The sequence below is a fragment of the Octopus bimaculoides genome, chromosome 18 (genome assembly GCF_046866305.1).
Source record: "Octopus bimaculoides isolate indiv1 chromosome 18, ASM4686630v1, whole genome shotgun sequence".
In the NCBI taxonomy this organism is placed as follows: domain Eukaryota; kingdom Metazoa; phylum Mollusca; class Cephalopoda; order Octopoda; family Octopodidae; genus Octopus; species Octopus bimaculoides.
The window spans coordinates 55,298,963-55,314,906 of NC_142945.1; the positions used below are offsets into that span (position 1 = coordinate 55,298,963).

The following is a 15,944-nucleotide window of genomic DNA, read 5'->3' on the forward strand; positions in this document are numbered from 1 at the left end:
AAAACGGTCTGATTAACGAAATCTCTGATAATAACTTTCAATCAGATATCGATAATGTAATAAGAATCTGAACTTTTCAGCGAGAACGTTTCAAGCAGCTTTTGAGGTCCCGGACAAAGCAAGGCACTGAGGCTTAAAGTGTTAATTGACAGCAGGCCACAACAGACGTAAGATGGCATTGGAACCTATATCTTAAAAAAGGACCACCTTGCGACCATTATACATAACTTAGGGGACGAAATGACGATACTATCACAGTTCTTATATTGCTAAACTTTATTTCTCCGATTCCTGGGGGCTTTGCAATGACAGACACTGCGTATGGCCATCTCACTAGATTTTGATTAAAAACATCAAGCCGTTGTTTCTTGTCAATTCTGTTCAGAAGATTGTTAGTTCTTGCTATATCAGCACGGTATTGCAACCAATCTTCTCTCATTTGTGTAATCGAGTAGAAATACATTGATAACAGATGAAGCTATTTGTCGAGGCGTGCTGAATTTATTCAAAGCTGCAGTCGCACGCAATCTTTCATGTTTAGTAAACTTTATTCACACTGAGAAGTCAAACGCTGACATTGAACTTGTAGCCACGTTAAATAGTTTTGTCGCGTGGGTATTGTTGTTGGGTGGACTGTGGTGGTGACTTGTTGAGTTGATGAATGAAAATATGCTTCTTGGGCTGCGTCATGAAGAAGGAACTGAACAATACCCGCGAACATTTAACAGAAGATTTATAATCGTACATAGGGTTTAAACTGTGTTGGCCCTTCACAAATAACAACAGCAATAATTACATATTGAGAGAGACATACTGCTTGGAGTTTGCAACAAGCTACAGACAGATGCAGCAAAATGTGGCTACCCCAACGTAACTGGAAACAATTCTGCTATATACTGTGTGACATCAACAATGTGTGTGTGTATTGGTCAGTAGTTCATATATCCGAAAAGAGATACATTCTAAAACAGGGGCTCTCAATTATTTTTTGCTTATGAATCCCATTTTATTCTGGTGGATCCCATAGCCATTCTATATTTAAAAACTAGTTTTGTAGAAACTTCTTTCAAAATTCCTGTTTTGTTTCCCACCCATTAACTTGTCGGAGGTTGAACTATGTAAAATGTGAGAGAAAGAAACCCAGCTGTTTCTTGCAATACACACCAATATGAGATACGTCTGAAGCAAAACTTTTTTCAGGGGCCCTTAGAATATTATTGTGGATCCCCAATTTACTATTTTGTTACTTAGACACCCCAAAACCTTAGATGAACCTCGGTTGAGAAACACTACTCTAAAACAGCAGAGCAGCAATATTTAGAAGGTTTTTGGTTATGACCGGTCAGAGAGTGACCATTGGTTACGCACCTATAAAGCGATTAACTGTATAGGCGACTCCTCATACTCCAATGAACAGAAGTACATAACCTCTTTACAACTGTCTTTGGTCATTTTAGTCTGACGAGCCGCCAATGCAAGTAAGCGCTTTATAGGTGTGAAACCAATGTTCACTTTCTCACCGGCATTAACAAACAACCTTTTAAATACTATATATATATATGTGTGTGTGTGTGTGTGTGTGTATAATGAAGTGTTCCGTAACCTTTTACATCTTTGACTTCATTAGATGACTCAAGTCTTCATCTTTAAGTTATCATGGCGGAAATCATCAGTTACCAAGCTTTTAGCTTCGGTTGAATTTACAAGAATAAAGTCTGATGTTTTTCATTTTTATTTTGGAAAAGAACAAATGCTTCTTCTCAAGAGAACTAACAGCGTAAAAGAAGCAAAACAGTTGTAACCGAGAATCGGTTTGCTAAGAGATTATTTTCACATTACGGTGCTCTGGTACAAACCAAATAGCACACAAATCGGAAACATCTTCCTCCAATATAGATTGATTTATATTTAGATGTAACCAGAGCAAAAGAAGTTAATCAATTCGAGACGATACATTTTCGGAACAAGATTCTCTATCAATCTAAAATATATTGATTTCTAACATAGGCACAAGGTATCACTCTAAAATGCATCAAAATTTCGCTATCAAGTTCGTTTTACAAAATAAATAAATAAATAAATAAAAAGTCAGACATTTATCTAAGAATTGGAAAAAAATGTCTTGTTTTAAGTTTTATGTAAAGAATGAGGAGACTAGATCAATGCAATAAAGATATCAGACCTGAACGAGAATTAAATCGTAGGAGTGACTGGCATTTCTAGCTAGTTCACTTTAATTAGCAGAAGCAGCATGCTCGTACTTCTATTTATAATTCCATTTATTCCTTGGATACTGATTTATAGGGATATAAACAGACTCCGATATTCAATGGAGCTTTATTTTATCAACTCCAGAAGAATGAAAGGCACAGTTGACGTTAACGAGATGTTACCACAGCGAAAGGGATCCTAACTAAAATGTGTAATGCGTTTTACCCGATATTGTAACAGTTCTGCTAATACAAAATTATTTCTTGAGTTATGTCATGAGGAATACAGCAACTAGGTCGTATTATTTCCTTTCAATAGTCAGGTTTAACTATAATTTGGTGTCAAATGGCATTTTTCATAAACAGCTTGCTTCATCCTCACAAACTATAGGTATTGATGAATGGAAGTAGTGCTCTAAGAAAAAATGAAGTCGATAGAATACTTGGGCTTAATGCAAACACATGACATTTGTAAGACATCCAAACAAAGCAACGACGATCTTAAGCAAAGATCTTCCGGTGACATCATCAATAAAGGAAATGGAAAACCAGATTTCCAAAGGGGAGGGAGTGTTGCAGAAGGAAGCTGGGACAAAGAAACAGGTGATGAACAGTAATTAACCGAGCACACTTTAGCTCATAAATTTGAAATACATCCTTGATCAATACAGCCATTACGATAAACTTGAAACAGAAAGAACATTCGATAGAATATATCGTTCAGACTAAATTCGAGTTAAACATCAGGTTTTGATGAAAATGTTTCGAATAATAAAAATAAAGTTGAAAGCTGAAATATATTATTGTACATAATGAGTGAGATGATTTACTTTTTTTTTTTAGTAAACATGGAACTATATCGTGTTTTCTCATGTTTGGTGACCTGGTACAAGATTGCTTGATATGATGACGTAATTTAAAGGAACACTGTCATTCTTACTTCCACTTACAACTAATACATGTTAATATCTTATATTAGCTACTGCTCCGTAATATTTTTAGAAAATTACTGCATGAATACTGCGATAAATATGCCTTATTTAATAGCATATAAGACACTTTTTCGAAAAAAAAAAGTCTCCAAAAAATCAGCACGTAGCATAGGAGATCGGATAGGCAAACACTGGCGGGAACTCAAAGAGGTGAAAAGTTCATCAGTGCTCTACCAACATGCTCACTTGAAACATAGAGGCTCGGTTAATAACATAGATGTTAAGGTATCATCAACCCATAGAACAGACGCTTAGACAGATTACAGAGGTCACATACATAGTAGTAGATAGACTGAGCCTCAACAGAAAACAAATGGAACGATAACACCCCTCCCCCAACACTACGCAACATGAAGATTAAAGACAGAATGAGAAAAAAGACACAAATACAAACAGTATAATACATAACCCCCCACACACATATACACACAAACACACAAACAGATACAATACTTAAGACAGAATGAGAAAAAATAGAGAGATAAATAAATGAAAAAAAAACTAAATAAATAAAGGGCATGGGTTCAAACAGTATAGTAAGCAAACCCATATACACAAAACACAGACGCGCGCACAAACGCATGCGCAGATAAGTATACATACCATAGAAAGACTGAATGGACTAAACGGGACAGGAGACACGTGGGATGGAGAGTCGCTGAAGAGGTCACAGGACGTGTAACGAAAAATTTTCAGACAAAAATAAATCTGAAGAACGAATATATAGTGCGGGTGTTTATTTCGCAAAAACAAAATGACCGTCCCGAAATATAACAAAATGTAGAATAAACTTTATAAAACTTTACTTGCTCTTCTCTATCATTCTACAGAGCACATTTTCATCGGGGACGTAGTCAGGTTCTAAAGTTAACGAGCGCATAAAAAAATAAAGCGCTGTGACATATACCAAACAATTTTTTAACTCATTGATTATACATTTTATAAATGGCGCCAATTTTGAAAACTGTGTTCAGGAGGAGCAGTCGGTTCCTTATTCCTCTTTTAGCTACTTCACTGATTCTCATATTAAGAGTATTTGGTAACTAATGGAAGTTAAAAATATCAGGTGGAAGAATTCTATCGTATATGTACAATCTGTTTTAATTTATTTAAAAAAGTATAATCTAAATATATCCATCCATTTCCATTTTGGTTAAGACTAAATATATCTTTCCGGACTTATATTCTTCTATCAGCTTCGGACATTGATTTCCCGCTCTGCAGGTCACGTGAAGCAGCAGCCTATAGCAACGGAAACGACAATAAGCTGCGTAGCGTGACAACCACTGACCACGTCGCTTCTGTTCAGATCTATCTTTGGTTCTCATTCATTCTTTCTCTTCCTCGTGTCGGAATTCTTATACGTTTATAATATATACTTTTGTCTGAAAAAAAAAAAAAAAAAACTATTCCATTGGAAGCTACTCGTTGTCAACACTGCATTACTTTCTCGTCGTTTTACAATATACAACGCACACTGTACATACATACATACATACATACATACGTACATATATATATATATAAATATATATATATATATATATATATATATATATATATATATATATATATATATATATATATATATATGCACACACTGGAAAAAATACTTTTCCAGCTTCCCTAGGTTTCTTTCTTTTCTCTCTTTTATTTTTTTAAATCTTTCCTTGGACCTGTTCGTAATCGTCATAGCAGCTGTCGACTGAATAATTAATTCTTATTATTCCAGTTACTATGCTATAATAACTACTTGATTGTATCTAACTTTGTTTCTAGTCAGTCATTATGGCAGAGATGATAAGTTTTCGGTTGTTATGGAAGTATGTTACTAGCGGTCGGAGAACTCTGTGGCAGATATTGATCTGACACTCCAAGGTAAGTAGAACAACATATACAAATTTAATTTATATTTGGTTTATCAACATACTCTGGCCATATTAATTTCAACGATAATAAAAATATATATATGTACTATCCATCAGTTTTCCTCCTTTGGTTATTAAATTATGTATTTTCCTTTCTTTTCTTACGAAGCCAAACTTTAAAGTCCTACTGATCACCTTCGCCGATCGTGTTTTTTATTATTCCTCATACAACAGTCACTGGACAACGGTCAGGGTTGTTTATGATGTTTTGTTTGCAAAGTGTAGTCGTAGATATGTTAGTAGTTCTCAGGTTTAGGGCACCAGACCTTAAGCATCTCGCATATAACGAATGTATACCTGGAAATGAATAACGATGCCACATACATACAGACATCACATGCATACACACACATACATTCATACATACACACACACATACATGTATACTCTTTTACTTGTTTCAGTCATTTGACTGCGGCCATGCTGGAACACCGCCTTCAGTCGAACAAATCGACCCCAGGACTTATTCTTTGTAAGCCTAGTACTTATTCTATCGGTCTATTTTGCCGAACCGCTAAGTTACGAGGACGTAAACACACCAACATCGGTTGTCAATCGACGGTGGTGGTGGTGGGGGACAAGTATGTATATATAACTTTTATCTTTTACTTGTCTTAGTCATTAGACTGCTCCATGCATCGACAATTATGTTCCTGAAGAAAAAAAGTTCTCCAAAATTTCCAATTTGTTTTTACATTTTTGCCCCTCACCATCGCCACTTTGGTATTCCGATTTCCTTTCTCAAGAGGTATGGGACATAAAAAAAATAAACTATTCGAAAACACCTTCCTAGACCATAAAACTGTATAGAACTCGTATATGTATATATATATATATATGTATATATATATATATATACATTATGTAAGATTGAAAGAACTCCCCCCCACCCACCCACAAATACTCTTCCTTTTTCATGAAGTATGGAACTTCAAGGGTATCCATTCCAAAACTGGTTTTGTATTACAAATCTTAATTTTAGTTTTAGTAGGAATTGCAAAACATTTCATAGTTTCTATCGCATCCTCATGTCTTTCCTGCTTCATCTTTGTGAATCTTAGCATTTTACCAGAAACAAATGCCTTATTCTTTCCATCTTCGATATCATATTGATCTTCTGCCCTTATTCTTATCTATTTTAAATCTATTTCTCGCTACTTTACCTAGAATTCTTCATTTAAAGCACTTCCAATATCACTAATATACATCTTACAATAATCTAGTCTCATTGGGACTTCAAGGTCACTGAACTTGCAAGAAATAGCAACCATATTTTCCTTAAATCATGCTCTACCATCTTCAAAAAAGTGGGGAGGAAACATTGAATAATGTAGTTCAAGATAGACTGTGTAGAAATAAAGACGACTTAAACTTTTAGACCCCATGCCACATTATTGAGTTTAACACAAAACTTCGTTGAAAGGATTTTTATTTTCTAGAAAAATAACTTCATTGAGAAAATATTTAAAATTATTTGATGAAATTTTTCTGTAAGTGCTTTGTTTAGCCCCAGGTCATCAATGATTGATCAAAAACCTAAGGATTAAAAGACATTCGCTTGTTTAATATCCCGTCTCTTTTCTATATTAGGGACTCCTTTGTTTCTTAAAGATTGTAGGATATCATTTGAATAATTGGCTGCTGCTTGAAGTTCTTTTTGTGATATTTTGGTGTTGTGTGTGGTTAGAAAATTAATTACAAATGTAACCATGTCATTAAGGAGACAACAATTATTAGATTAACTGAATCATTAAACCGTTCAACAAAATTCTATGCGGTCTTAAGTTACAGCCATTTATGTTCTGAGTTGAAATCACACCGAAGTGAACTTAGTCTTTCATCCTCGCGGGGGGGTCACTAATATAAAACATTGGGATTGACTTATATTCTTAGACCACATCGAAGATGTGAATTGATTTATAAGAGAAGGTACAAAGGTTTCATTAGTTTGACAACTATTTGACATATTGCTACGAAATCATCTCTACTTTCTGTCCAATTGCATTATAATAAACTGGCAGCCAGCCATTTATAATACGTCTACTTTACACTCGTGCTTTGAATTATTAAGATGAACGTTTTAGCCGAATAAAACCATTTCATTCTTAACAATTATTTCACGTCACAGCAATTCTGCTGAAATTCCGAAACAATTATATTCACAATTTCAACCAGAAAGTACTCTGGGACACGTCTTTCTTCAATGAAACAGAAGAATTAACAATGGAAAATTTTCTTTGATGGGACTTCATCACATACAAACATAGAGTGGACACAGTAGGAAACCAGATTCTTAAAGTTTCTTGTTGAATTCTCAGACTCAACTGAATAACAACGATTCACTTGGTTCAACTAACAACTTCTCATCTTCCCTCTTCAGCCATATTGAAAATTGTATCAACTACAGCATTGCAAAAGTTCCCCTTGATAGCATCCATTAAACAGCAGTATATAATTTTGGAGATTTCAATTGTAATTGGGAAAACAGTTACTAAGCGAAGAAGACATTGACTCTTATGATACAATTCTAGGTACCCTCATCAGACACTGAAACTAGAAATTGTTATCGTTAGGTGAGCATTAACCAAAATACTTGATAAAGATTTCTTGAAAACTTTTCATTAAATTTCGAATGAGCGATCACCTAAGATCAAACTCTGGAAGCTGTGCAGAGACAAACGGAGACTTACCAACAATGTTTCTCAATGGTTTCAGAAAATGTAGCAAATACAGTCGAACTCCCTTATTAGTGAGCACACAACTGAATTTCCAGAGATGAAAATACAATTTTTGTGCTGGTCAAGCAAAGAATGAAACATGTCACAACTGCCAAAATGATTGGATATTTTTCATAAGCCTGTTGTTCACAAAGATCCACACCATCAACACTTCTAACTAGGACACATCAAGGAAATGGACTTAAAAGCTATTCTCAGTGCGCATGCACACACACACACACAGTTGTCAAAAATCCAGAAATGAGAAAAACATCTGCCCATATATTAGCTAATAGTGTGGTTTATTATTATTAATATGCTACCCACCCCTCACAGCAGAATGCATTGGGGCATTTCGTCTGTCTCTACGTTCTCACTTTAAATTCTGCTTAGGTCAACTTTGCTTTTCATCCTTTTAGGGTCAGTACCAGATGAATACTGGGGTTGATGTAATCAACTAACTCCTTCCCCAACATTTCAGGCTTTGTGCCTATAGTAGGAAGGATTATTATTATTATTATTATCATCATCATCATTTATTTTTTAAATATAATATTGTGCTATAGTCTCATTCACCTATTTTTGATGGTTGTTGGACTTAACTCTCTATTTCTGGCAGGAAAGCATTTAGTAATTTAGCTATCATGAGACTATCATATAATATTGTATAAATAATAATAATAATAATAATAATAATAATAATGATAGTGTATCATATGGTAGTCTAGCCAGTTTGATGGATGAGCAAGTTTACAAAAATCTCTCCCTCTAAGCCCTGTTTTTTTCATTTTTCTGTATCTCAGACATCTTATATATAGTTATTTATTTGAAAAGACATTTAAATTTGGACATTTATGATTCTTTCTGGGACATGACTTAAAAAGCATAACTTGGGAAGAACATAAAAGTTTATGTTACTCAATTTGTCCCAATGTTTGTGATTTCTCTTTGCTTTTCCACCAATTGTTTCTAAACTTCACCACTTTTCACAGTTTGATAAAATCTTTATCAGAGAGAAGACAGAATGACTTCATCATCATCATCATCATCATCGTTTAACGTCCGCTTTCCATGCTAGCATGGGTTGGACGATTTGACTGAGGACTGGTGAAACCGGATGGCAACACCAGGTTCCAGTCTAATTTGGCAGAGTTTCTACAGCTGGATGCCCTTCCTAACGCCAACCACTCAGAGAGTGTAGTGGGTGCTTTTACGTGTCACCCGCACGAAAACGGCCACGCTCGAAATGGTGTCTTTTATGTGCCACCCGCACAAGCCAGTCCAGGGGCACTGGCAACGATCTCGCTCAAAAATCCTACGGGAGCCAGTCAGGCGGTACTGGCAACGGCCACGCTCAAAATGGTGCATCTCATGTGCCACCCGCACAAGAACCAGTCCAGGGGCACTGGCAACGATCTTACTTGGCTTGCCGGGTCTTCTCACGCACAGCACATTTCCAAAGGTCTCGGTCAGTAGTCATCACCTCGGTGAGGCCCAATGTACGAAGGTCTTGCCTCACCACCTCAGCCCAGGTCTTCCTGGGCCTACCTCTTCTACGGGTTCCCTCAACTGTTAGGGTGTGGCACTTTTTCACGCAGCTATCCTCATCCATTCTCACCACATGTCCATACCAGCGCAATCGTCTCTCTTGCACACTACAACTGATGCTTCTAATGTTCAGCTTTTCTCTCAAGATACTTACACTCTGACGGGTATTCACATTGACATTACACATCCAACGGAGCATACTGGCTTCATTCCTTGCGAGCTTACATATGTCCTCAGCAGTTACAGCCCATGTTTCACTGCCATGTAGCATGGCTGTTCGTACGCATGCGTCATACAGTCTGCCTTTTACTCTGAGTGAGAGTCCCTTTGTCGCCAGCAGGGGTAAGAGCTCTCTAAACTTTGCCCAGGCTATTCTTATTCTAGCAGCTACACTTTCAGCGCACCCACCCCCACTACTAACTTGGTCGCCCAGATAGCGGAAGCTATCGACTACCTCAAGTTTTTCACCCTGGAATGAGATAGAAGTTGTTTCCTGTTTGTTTACAGTCTTTATTGCACCTGAACATCTGCCACAAACAAAAACTAACTTGTTAGTTAACCTGCCTTTGATGTTGCTGCACCTCTTATGTGTCCATAGCTTGCACCGGGTACATCTTATAGAGTTACTACCTACTCCTTTTCTACATACTGAGCAGGGCCATCTACCTGAAGGGGTTTGTGTTTTATCTACTTTCCTACTTATTAGAATTTTGGTTTTAGCTAGGTTGACTCTAAGGCCCTTCAATTCTAGACCTTGCTTCCACACCTGAAACTTCTCCTCTAGTTCTGATAGTGACTCCGCAATTAGGGCAAGGTCATCAGCATAGAGGAGCTCCCAGGGGCAACCTGTCTTGAACTCCTCTGTGATTGCCTGGAGGACTATGATAAATAAGAGGGGGCTGAGGACGGAACCTTGGTGGACCCCTACCTCTACCCGGAATTCATTGCTGTACTCATTTCCAACCCTCACCTTACTGGCAGCATCTCTGTACATGGCTCGCACAGCTCTCACTAACCATTCTTCTATCCCAAGTTTCCTCATTGACCACCAGATAAGGGATCGGGGGACCCTGTCAAAGGCTTTCTCCATGTCAACGAAAGCCAGGTACAGAGGTTTATCCTTAGCTAGGTATTTCTCCTGCAACTGTCTCACTAGAAATAAGGCATCAGTAGTGCTTTTACCTGGCATGAACCCAAACTGCATCTCATCTAAATTGATTCGCTCCCTAATTAGTTGGGCTATGACCCTCTCTGTAACTTTCATAACCTGATCTAACAGCTTGATGCCTCTGTAATTATTTGTATTTCTTCATGACATTATCACTGAGCTGTCACTCACTCCATGGCAAGTGCCATTGGTAGCTGCAAGAAACAAGTGGTAAACTGGTTATTGACTTTTCACAAATAACAAATTGCTTTTTGCTCTCCAGATGCACATCTTTTCCCTTATACTGAAAATCAAGATCTCCTGCATTTTATTTTCTACAACGAATTCAACAGTAAACTGATTCTGAAAGCAGCATACAATGATGTATATATACAAATTATATATGATGTATATATACAAATTATATATGATATATATATATATACACATTGCAAATCAAGCCGGTGGATGCTTACCCTTTCGTGTGACTTGTTCCATAAGCAGTTTTCTAAGAGTGATGGATGGTGTAATTACCAACAATGATATCAAAAGAGTCCAGCCTGTCTCGATGTTACCGCCATTAGCAAAACTACCGAGAAGTTCAGTAGGATCTTGACTGAAACATCCATTTGTTTCCTTGGATACAAAATAGAAAATAATTCTTTGCAACTTGACCCAGAAAGATTGAGACCCTCCCCCTCCCCTCATTGATTTCCTGATGTCTGGAATACTAAGTAACTTCAACTTGTAGGTTTGTTTAGTTATCAATCTTGATAGGTATCTCCTTTCTCAGAACTAATTCAGCTCTTACTAAATACTGCTTTACCATTGCAGAAGAGACATCGAAAGACATTAATCTGTTTAAAACTTCAATTGCTAATCTCTCTCTCTCTCTTTCCCAAACTTCCACGACATGTTGAAACAGGTTTCTCAAACTATAATTTTGGCTGTTTTTTCACAAGTGTAATAAACCTGTCACTTCTCCAGAACTCTTGTTTGCTCTAAGCAAAATCTTTTGTTGAAAAGGAGGCCATGGCTTTTGCAAAATGCTTCAGGAAACGACAGACATTTTCTACTTTGATGCTATTCTATATTACTCATTGTTCAGTAAGCCATCTCATTCGTATTTAACCTCAAAGGCAGAGGTAAAAATGGAAGGATGATATTCTTCGTTGCTCTGTATGATTATCACTCTAAAATTATGATGTTTGACACAAACCTGCCAAAGATAACATGGCTTGTGATGCTTTTATCAGATGCTCATCTATAACATTTGGAATCAGTTTTATGTCAGCAATTCTACCATTTTGGAGAGCGATTTCAGCAGAAATCACTGAGCCACGTACCTTCACTGCCAGCTGAAGGTAAATGGCTCAGTGGTTAAAATATGGTAAAGGGATAGAGACAGGTGAGTGTAGCAGAAATATGTGGTTACTGCGATGGGGAGAGAGAGAGAAGATAATGGTGACCCAAATGGTCAAATTGACATTTATCTGTACTAGAAACAGAATTCCATTTGGAAGACAGAACTTTGGTTCCATTGAAGAGAATTTTACTAATGGATGTTGTAATGTCGACCTGCAGAAGATGGTAGCCCAAATAGGCTGCGGCTGTTCTGTTGATGAGTATTGCAGTGTTCTCTACCAAATGTGTTGAGTGATCTTTCAATTTAACAAAATTGTTTTATATTTGTAACATAAAAACAAACATTAATGTGTGGGTGTGTGTGTGCCTCTGTTTGATCCGCCACCCCACCACTTGACAACCAGTGTTGCTTTGTGGTCTTCATAACTTAGCAGTTTGGCAAAAGAGGCCAATAGAATAAGTACCAGATTTACAAAATAAGTCCTGGGGTTGATGTGTTCAGCTAAACCCTTCAAGGCAGTACCCCAGCATGGCCGCTGTCCAATGACTGAAACAAGTGAAAGATAGAATTAAATCCTCCATTTACTTCTGATATTTTTCCATGTTTTATTGATATTGGAGATGGGGTTACGGATAAAGTTAATTTCAGTTTGGATTGGAGCTTCGGATATCAAGAGAAGGGACACAACATTTCCCCTCCCCTTAATCTGACGTTCGGTTGATTTTTATCCAGCAGCCTCATCTATGTGATAATACAATGTTTAAAGAATTTTAATGTTTTGCAGCTGTTCAACTGCCAACATGGCTGTTGGTTTGTGCTTTGCGGATCAATAAGTTGCTAACCCTTCTTCAATGTGTTGCTAACCCCATCAGCTAGCTACATGTTGCCTTATTTGGACTTGTTGTTGCAGTGGTACTTTTAATGCACAGAACTGAAGTACTAGTGTCATGACATTGGAGACATCCATCTAGAATTGAATTTACCCTCCCCAGTTTTTTTCTTATTTCACAATTTCATTCAACTGATTCCTTTCTAAGCTTGAATAAGCAGTTTGGAAACTATATTAAACTAACAAATAGACATGGAGGCTATGCACATGTATATCTGCATGTGTGTGTATGTGTGTGTGTGTGTGTGTGGTATTTCTTGAATATCATTGATTATTTGTTTTCTGTATAACAGATCTTGAAAATGAAATGTAAGCTATGAAGAATGGAAGTATTCTGGAATAATGCTGATTCTTGAAGTAGTCTTTGATAATAAACTGCCAGGTTTGAAGATGCTAGTAGTTATTTGAAGAACCATTTTATCATGAAAAGAGGTCTATATATATAATATATATATATATATATATATATATATAATCTACACACATACATAAACAAACACACACACACTCACATACATGTAAGGAAATTGCTTTATGTCTATACTGTTAGCAATTTCTTTGTAGGATCACAAGTGTGTTTGATTATACTGTGAAATAATTTGCAAGTGAAATTGTACCACATAAAACTTTACTTTTACTTGAAAAGAATGTGTATAGGAATGATAGCAGTGTGTGTGTGCATGCACATTCACACACACGCACACACACACACACTTGCTCAATAAAACATAACAACTATATTGAAGAACATAACACACTGTTTGGTGGATAAATGAATGGAGGAAGCTGTTTACCTAACTCGTGATAGAACAAGTGTTTTTATTTAATTTCTCTTCTGCCAAAGAGTTTCATGTTGGCAACACTAAATGCCTGTGTAGCATTTAGTTCAGCTGCTTAACTTTACAAGTTAAAATCCTTCCAGTATTGATTTTTCAGGGGTTGATTCGGTCAGATTAAGCCCCTACCCAACAATTTTCGGCAGCTTTCCACTTGTTTTCCATTTCTTTGTTTTTAGTAGTAAAATGGTGTGGTGTGGTGGCTTGTATGCCTCAGTGACCCAGAGAGCTATACTACTAGAATACAAGCTCCTTATAGGGCCTCCCATGCTGGACAAGTCAAAGGATAATATGGACCTCCTCTTCCCAGAGGTAAAAATGGTTTGAGTAGGGGCCAATACTCCATCCTAGGAAAAAAGCAAATTTAAAGAAGCATCAAAGACAACTGAAAACCAACAAAACCTGGGAGAGGAAGATATATAAGGTTTAATAATTGTGATTGTTGTATAAAATGTGTTGTGTTGAATTAATTTTGAGCCTAACATATATTTTGTAATTTGTTGTAGGAAAAAGTGAAGCTATTCTCTGGTGTCTTACAATGCTAACTGTGCAACTGTTTAACATAAATATATGAGAAAGAAACATTTAAGAGTGAGGCTGATCAGTGACCATGCGATTTCATCATGTGCATGGATCAGCTGTCACTTTGTCCAACAATCGGCTACATGCCAACCGAGATGAAAAGCACTTCTGTGATGGTATTGTATTTGGTGACCAACCTCTGAAAATTGGTGTTCGGATTTCTCTCCAGATGACTTGCATTACGACTTGGAAAGGGGCTTTACGAATAGGAGTTACATCTAATGACCCACAGTGTTTTCTTGAACAACACACATTACCACGTTACCTTTATCCTGATCTTGTTAAACAGGAAGGATATTGGGCACGTTTAGTGAACGAAAAGTTTGCTGTTTCTTATCACATCATAACATTTTATGTGAATTCCATGGGAGAGCTTCAACTGTTTGTCAACAATCACTACATCGGTGTTCTGCTGAATGGAATTCCAACACACCTCCAATTGTGGTTCCTGCTTGACCTTTATGGAAATACATCAGCTGTCAAATTGGTTATTACAGGTAATTAATTTTCATTTTCTGACTGCACAAATAAAAATTTACTATATTTATTGGTCTATAAAATGTGTGTTTTTTTAAATTTTATTTTAAATGTATCAGAAGAACTGTCCTGCATCTATTGCAGGCCCATTACGAATGGGAGACTGGGTGTTGTAGGGTAGGGAGATGAATGAGCATAAATCTATGAGGCACAATAATTATTACTAATTATAAAATATTGCTTAACAAACCAAATTACCACAAAATGTTAACTCAAACTAACAAAAAATTGCTTACAGTATGCTGGATGTTATGTGGGGAAGTCACTTCATCTCGTTATACCTTCTTGCCCAGCATACATGCATATTGTTAATAATTCTTGATGCTTCAAATAGTCTACTCTTATTGGAAGAAAAGGACAAAATTGATAGTTTGTAATTATTTGCAGTTGAACAACATTTATTGCATGCAAACAATTGTAATATTTGGTCAGTGTTGCTATGAAATTATTCACTAGTTGAAGAATTTATATACATAGATCTGTAATAAAACTCAATGTTTTACATCAATCATACTCCATACTCTTAAATAAATTAAAAAACACCAATAAATAATTTGTTTTTCTCTGTATATTGATAATTTAGGCATTACAGGATTAAGCCTGTGTACCATGTATGATGCTGCATCTCAGTGACACATGGACAGAACAAGCAGATGATGTGCTGAAAGCTAAGTACGGAGTGATGTTTGTCTATATGATGGTGTATATTGATAGGTTGTCTGCCCAGCAAAAAGATTACACAGAATGAAGATGAGTGAAGAAGAGATGCTATTGAGGGTAGACTTATCCAGCTAGTCTGGAAAATAGGCATAAAACTGGTGATGAGAGTAGTGGCTGGATGACAAGCAAGGGGTTGTTGTTTGTGTTTAGCCTGGGTCAATCTTTATGGCGCAGACCTCTTATTCAAGGCGTTAGCCATCTTGTTTTCCAATTTGCAGATATGCCGTATTTTTGACTACATTTTCCAATGTTTTTCCTTCTTTAAAGATTATAAAGACAATAGGATGTGATTTGAGAGAGATTTTGCTCTTACTTCTAGCAAATTGTATTAGAATTATTCTTCTAGAAAAGGAGTTCCCTCAACTTCAATATTAGTGGTGGTGAGGATAACGATGATGGTGGTCAGTGTTGCAACTGTTTCCTGAAGTTTGTGCTAATAGGATTTTGTTATATTTTTAATTATTTCCTATAT

At 36.5% G+C, this 15,944-nt stretch overlaps 1 protein-coding gene across 1 annotated transcript in view; it reads left to right on the forward strand.

The window, feature by feature from the left end:
• Nucleotides 1-4,756: 4,756 nt before the first annotated feature.
• The window catches only part of LOC106875913 (uncharacterized), a 57,288-nt gene continuing 46,100 nt past the window's right edge, over nucleotides 4,757-15,944 (forward strand). Inside the window, exons 1-2 of the mRNA XM_089366304.1 lie at nucleotides 4,757-5,080; nucleotides 14,140-14,712. Of these exons, the coding sequence (XP_089222430.1) occupies nucleotides 14,244-14,712 (469 nt within the window). The 5' untranslated portion in view covers nucleotides 4,757-5,080; nucleotides 14,140-14,243. The remainder of the gene's footprint in view (nucleotides 5,081-14,139; nucleotides 14,713-15,944) is intronic.